This window comes from Arachis hypogaea, chromosome 11, assembly GCF_003086295.3.
Source record: "Arachis hypogaea cultivar Tifrunner chromosome 11, arahy.Tifrunner.gnm2.J5K5, whole genome shotgun sequence".
Taxonomy (NCBI): domain Eukaryota; kingdom Viridiplantae; phylum Streptophyta; class Magnoliopsida; order Fabales; family Fabaceae; genus Arachis; species Arachis hypogaea.
In genome coordinates this window covers 99888816-99895336 of record NC_092046.1, presented here as the reverse complement: position 1 = coordinate 99895336, position 6521 = coordinate 99888816, and the positions used below count along the sequence as shown (strand labels likewise).

At 30.5% G+C, this 6521-nt stretch overlaps 1 protein-coding gene across 9 annotated transcripts; it reads left to right on the top strand.

Annotated features, from left to right (window-relative positions):
- The first annotated feature begins 354 nt into the window (after nt 1-354).
- Nucleotides 355-6023, top strand: LOC112722316 (pyruvate decarboxylase 1-like). 9 transcript variants are annotated; one of them, XR_011867647.1, is made up of 10 exons: nt 355-955; nt 1063-1131; nt 1297-1395; nt 2497-2803; nt 3157-3245; nt 3809-3972; nt 4096-4207; nt 4565-4639; nt 5041-5150; nt 5821-6023. XR_011867647.1 is itself a non-coding variant. In XM_072207051.1 (10 exons), exons 3-7 carry the CDS (start codon nt 1312-1314, stop codon nt 4166-4168), a joined length of 447 nt encoding a protein of 148 aa, XP_072063152.1. In that variant the 5' UTR covers nt 355-955; nt 1063-1131; nt 1297-1311; the 3' UTR covers nt 4169-4207; nt 4565-4639; nt 5041-5150; nt 5821-6023. The 9 variants fall into 9 exon arrangements, 3 of the variants coding, with proteins under 3 accessions (XP_072063152.1, XP_072063151.1, XP_072063153.1); XM_072207051.1 differs by having other exon boundaries at nt 2497-2533; XR_011867646.1 differs by having other exon boundaries at nt 358-885.
- Nucleotides 6024-6521: the final 498 nt, after the last annotated feature.

The following is a 6521-nucleotide window of genomic DNA, read 5'->3' as shown; positions in this document are numbered from 1 at the left end:
TGACAAAAAAATAGAACTATAACAACATATTTTAAATCAACACACTATAAGTGATGTATTTGATAAATTAAAAAACACTTATTAAATGTTGCCCCATCAAATATACAAAAGCAACTATTATAAAGTTAATATCTTACTTTTTATAAGAGTTGTCTTTAAATTTATTTTAAACTTTATTTTTTAAGTGTTGTCTAAAGTTTTTAATGCCTCTTCTAAAAAATAAATTTTATATTTAATACATATTTTAACTTTGATTATCATTTTCTATCAATTTTAAAATAAAATAAATCTGACTTAATAACAAAAAAATAATAAAATACAAAGTTAATTAGGATTAGAAGATTAAAGAACGCCACAAAAAGAGGATTAGGGTTTTCGTTGCACGGAAAAAAGAGAAGACAGAAGAAAAAAAATGCACGGTGAGAGGAGAGAGACAGAGAGTGATGAAGAGAAGAAAAGAAAGGGAGAACTGCCATCAAAGGAGGAAGAAGAGAAAGAAGGAGAAGAAGACGACGGAGAGAGAAGTTGCCACCGCCACTTTCTTCACCTCCAGCACCGTCTCTGCCTTGCGCTGTTGTTGTTGTTTCTACCTTGCGCTGCCAGATCTGCCACTACTGTAATCCCTCTTCTCTGCTCACCGTCGTCGTGTTTCTCATTGCTCGAGCTCACGCCTTGTTCTGCTCTGCTCCGTCGTGTTTTTCTGCTCACGCCGTTCTGAAACCTGTGCTCTGCTCCGCGTTCTGAAACCTTTGCTCTGCTCCGCCGTGGTGCCGTGCTCTATCCTCTCGGGCAAATCGACAACTCTCCGCCGTTCACCTCTTTCACTCAAGCCTCTCGCCTCAGCCTCGGTCCTCAGCATCTCTTCCTCCATCGTCGTCGTTGAAGGCTTGTAGATTGATTTTACATACTACTTGAATAATTTAGTTGAATTGTTGAATTAATAACAATAGTTCCAGTATACATCTCTCTCTCTCTCTCTCTCTCTCTCGACGCACATCTCTTTCAGTTTAATCGATTGAAGAAGCTCACATAATCCTTTTCTTCTTTTCATTGTTTTTGCAGTTTCGAGTTCGATCATGTCGAAGGACAAAGACTTTACCGATTTGTCGCTCACCTTCAAATACCTCTTAGGTTTGATTTAAATTTTTGTTTCTTTTTTGAGTAATCACAATTTAGCAATGTGATTATAGTTTAATTGTTTCATAATTTTTATAAAATAGTATTGCATTCTTAGGTTTGTATTTTGTTGTTCTATTTTGTGTTTGGGAGTGCTTAGTTGCCAATCTTTGAACACAGGCATTTTATGGCTCTATGTTTTCCTCTGAAGATTATCAAAGAAGTGTTACTAATGGTGAGCTTCAAAAAAAGATGAATGATGAAAAAAAAGATTACAAGGTGCTGCACTTGCTCTATTCTGTTTATTTTTAAGAACATTGTCTTACTCCTCTACACAATCAGTGGTTTGAGTTATGTTCAGTTTATTTATCAATAAAAAGTTTGGAAATATTGATAGTGCACTAATTATATATAACTAATTCACATGAATTAATTTTTATGGGAGAATCGATTTCCCTCTGTTCTTCACAATGCACATTCATGTATGGCATTTTACTAAGCTGATGAAAAGCTTTTTTGTTAGTTGAATCAAAATGTATTCTTATTTCATTTATTTATGTATTTTTTTCACATTGTGTCAAAATATGGAAGATTGTGCACGTTGTTATGGTTATTGAAATTTTGTGTTGGACCATAGCAGCAATCCTTTTTTTTCTTGCCTCTCTCTCTCTCTCAGACACTCTCTCTTCTTCCCTTCAAACGGTAATGTTTCCTTTTTTTTTCTTTGTTCTGTTTTTTTATTCTTCGTTAGCTTTATATGCTTCCTTGTTATGCTCGTTAAAATTTTGGAAATTCAAGTGATCTTTCCTTTGACATTTCTTAGTTGCTTATTATTCTGTGTTTCGGATGATCGATCAAGAGAAACTGAACAGGTTGATTTGCATTTCTTTTGTTTTTTTTTTGTGTTTCATTTCTGGTTTTAGATGATCATGTGATTAGATTTTAGCTATGTGAGTTTGTAATTCCCTTTGTTCTTCACTAGATTATTTTAGTGGAATTTGCATCTGTTCTGAATCAATTTCATAAATGACTATGTGTTATGTATTTATGCTAGCATATTTATCATTGTATTTTGTATAATTTTTATTTTATTTTTATTTATTATCTTATCTTCTATTTGTTATCTAACAGAAGTGATTCTGTTAGAGAAAAATAAGTATAATTAATTTAAAAAAAGATAAGCATAACAAATTTTATTTTTAAAAGAAAAAATAAGATAACAAATAAAAATAAAATAAGAATTTAATAATTTTTAAAACCGGCATTGTTTTCCTTTTTTTTTTTGGGTGATTTTTCTTATCACTATGATTGAGACTGGGAAGCTGTTGTATGCACCTCCTGAACATTGCTGATAGAGTATCTTATCTACATAATCTGTAGGCAAGAACAGCGGATTCAGATGAATGCGTCTATTGCTGTACGTAAATACACAAGGAATTTGGTGATAGTGTGAATTTTGAGGCAAATATACTTGATAAAGAAAGGTTCCTTGCTTACAAAGCTTGAAAGCACCACAAGACCGGGGTGCTTGTTTTGTGTTTGAGGAATTGTGTCTGAGTAATGGAGAAAAGGGGGAATGTTTTGATGCAAAAGTATGAAGTTGGCAGGCTATTAGGCCAAGGATGATAAATTAAATCTCTAATTAACTTGACTGTTGATAGAGTTGATGTTAGTCTATGTTGAGAAGGTATTTTGGCACTCATCAATAGATTATTAGCAATTGTAGTTTGTATTTATACAAAATATACAAATTCATATATATTACTCAAATATACTAATTTGTGAAAGATGAAAGAAGCAGTAGCATGTTGATAGCTTGAGTAATTAGTAGAAAGGAAACCTTATCTGATATGAAGTGAGGCACAACCATGCATTGTGTAGACAAATAGTGTTAAGTATCAAGTTTGACCATTGCTTTCATTATTTTGTTTTTCTTTCTATTTGTGTCATGTCCCTTTCTTTCACCAATTATTTTGTTTTTCTTTCAATATAATTGTTTTTCTAAGTGGCTTTTCTGTTGTTGAACCTGCAAATTCTTAGCCGTGACCAACCGGATCTTGCATCACACCATTGGCTTGCCGGATTTCACCCAGGGGCTTCGCTGCTTCCAAACTGTTACTTGCTACCAGGTAAATCATTAATAATTAATTTAATAAATAATAGTAAGTACTGCGATTATCTTTTTTAATTAACTTCAAGGTTTTATTTTATTTTAATGGATTATAAAGAAATTAAAACATTTGTTTTAAAAAAAGTTATAAAGTAAAATTTTACGTATTATGATTCGTGTGACATTATATGATTGCATCACTATGATTTTTTCTTCTTTGTTTATTATTATTTTTTAAGAAAAATGAAAACATGCATCAATTTGGGTCATGATACTTTATTCTATGTTGATCACTCGTCCTTGTTTGAAGTCAAACGTTCTGGATGTTTAGTAGTGCTTTATTTTACTGAAAGACATTATATTATTGGCAATGCTTGATTATATATAGCATAATCTTTCCACCATAGGTAGACTATTTTGTGATTTTTGTTTGGTTACAAATATGAAATTAAAGGGGTATTTGGGTTTGCATATATTATTATTATTATTATTATTATTATTATTATTATTATTATTCTTTGATGCTGAAATGTGAGCTTAATGTGTAATTAAACTAGCTTTTTTTATTGATTTTGATAATAGGCTGTGGTTAATAACCTAGAAGATGCTCATGAGATGCTTGACACTGCAATCTCAACCACACTGAAAGAAAGCAAACCTGTTTATATCAGCATCAGCTGTAACCTGGCTGCAATTCCTTACCCCACTTTCAGTAGGGAGCCAGTTCCATTTTCGTTGTCTCCAAAGTATGATTCTCATCTTCTTTACTTAATTTTATTTTATTTTTCTTTACCACTGAATTGCATCTTCTTTATGTTTAAGAAGATTGTAATGATCACTAATATATTTTCTTTTGATGAATTTCACAGATTGAGTAATCAAATGGGGTTGGAGGCAGTAGTAGAGGCTGCAGCTGACTTCCATGGCAACATGAGTGTCTAAAAATACAAGTACTATGTGAGCAAATTTTTCTACTGCCAAGTAAGTTTAACTGTTCACAAGGTTACTAACAACTAAGTTGTATAAATGAAGCAATATACACAAATGGTTAAAATAAAATGATTACTGAAAATAGCAATGCCAAGGAACACATTAAATCACAATCACAAAAAATTATAAAAGATTGAGATGGCAGTGAAGTCTCCCAAAACAACCACATTGTCCTGAAATTGTTGTATGACTGTATGCAAATCAGCAAACTGTCGCGGTCTCGTCTGGTCCTTTGTACTCAAGTACACTCCAATTAGTCCCCAACTATATTTTTAACTGATAGACAATGAAACTATGAAAGGTTAATGAATTTGGTTATTTTATTTATTTTTCTTCCTTTTGATATAGGTTAGCAAGGGGATGAAATTTGTAGGAGGTGAAACTGCAGCGTTGAGCAGAGTATATGAATACTTTTGGAAGAAGGTAAGAAGTTATATCAAAGTGTTAATGCAAATCTATGTTATGAAATTGTTGCTCCAACTCCAAACTGATATTTCATTAGGATAGTTCTTCTAGTTATGCATTTCATGTACAGAGAATTTATCAATAACTCTGCATGACCGGTCCAAGGGGCCAATGGAGACTATGGTCGATTTGGAAAATCTATCTTGTTACATTGGGTTATCTAACTCAATTGTGAGATTTCACATTTGTAGGATTTGCTAAAAGTATATAAAGAGACCAGAAATGGAATGTTAGGACTTGATTACTCCACATTTGTAGGATTACTCTGCTTTTAAAATATGAATAAGCATATAGCTGAAATCTTGCTTATTTATGTAATTATTTGTTTTGACATCTCAAATTATTACTTTGTTGAATAGCTGAAGAGCCAGGAGAATTATTCTTACATGGTGGTTATATCTACTAGTTCTTCTCCTTCCTATACAAGAGTTCAGATCAGTATTTCTTTTGGGGGTTTTATGAAAAGCAGGTTTTACTTTCATGCTTTTTCTTCATCTAATTTTTTCACTTATTTTCCTATGCATATTTAGAAGTGGTCTAAATTATTAGAGTTAATTAGTGGGTTGAAGAACATGTCTCAATTTATATAAGAACTCTTTTCATAAATATATTTAACAAAAATGTAGTGCCACTGCCACCTAATTAAAGAGGGTTTTGTCACTCATCCTTACAAGAGCTCAAGGTAACTAATAATAATAAATAGCATCCTTGTAATTTATATATGGAAGTTAGTTAATCAAGTAGTATTGGCTGCAAATTCAAAGAAATTAATATTCATATATAAGAAACATTCCCAGAGGTGAGGAATATATATATATATATATATATATATATATATATATATAAAAGGTAACTTGCTAGTTTTGCTTTAACAAATATTCTATTAGAAAAACTACAAAAAGCACTACTCATGAATATATATATTTGTTAAGAGGAATACACAATTTAATATTCATATATATAAGAAACATTCTCAGAGGTGAGGTCCTGTTACCCTTCACTCTTCTTGTTTAGAAGGAGTTTTTTAGACTTATTTATTGCTCTTGTATCTATAGTATTTAATATCATAAAGAAATTTTTATTATAATTTTTTAGTTTTAATGATAAGTTGCTTATTTTTTGTTGTGTATTATTTGCAGATTTAGCATATAGAACAAGTCAAGCATGGATATAAAATATGCAAGTAGATTGACATCTTTTTGATAAATATTAATTACTATTTTGTTATGACAATTATTGTTAGATAAGAATTTTATTATTTTGTTGAGAATTATTGATAAACATGTAATTGAAATACTAATTGAACTTTTTAATATATATTTTAATTAGAATTTTATAATTAGTTATTTTGTCTCTTTTATAATTTTTTTTATTGTGCACAAATTTATTTATTAATTAAAATAATTACACATGTATGAACAAAAAATTTTATTGTAAATTTTATTTTTTTGTATTTTTATTACCAAAATAAATTTTGTTTTTTATCAAAAAGGAAACCCTTTTATTAATTACATATTTTGAATATTAGACAACACTTGTATAGTTGCATATCTAAAAGAAAAAGCAACACTTGTATAGGTTGCATATCCAAAAGAAAAGGCAATACTTTAAAGGGTTGCATATCCAAAAGAAAAGGCAATATTTTAAAGGGTTGCATATTCAAAATTAATAGGCAACACTTCAAAGGATTGCAAATTCCAACTTATAAGCAACAAGTAAAAGAGTTGCATTTTATTGCAAATAGGCAACACTTTTTAGTAGTGACCAAAATACGAGAGAAGAGACAACACTGTAAAAGTGTTATCTCAAACACACCTTTGAAGTGTTGTTGTTTTTTAAC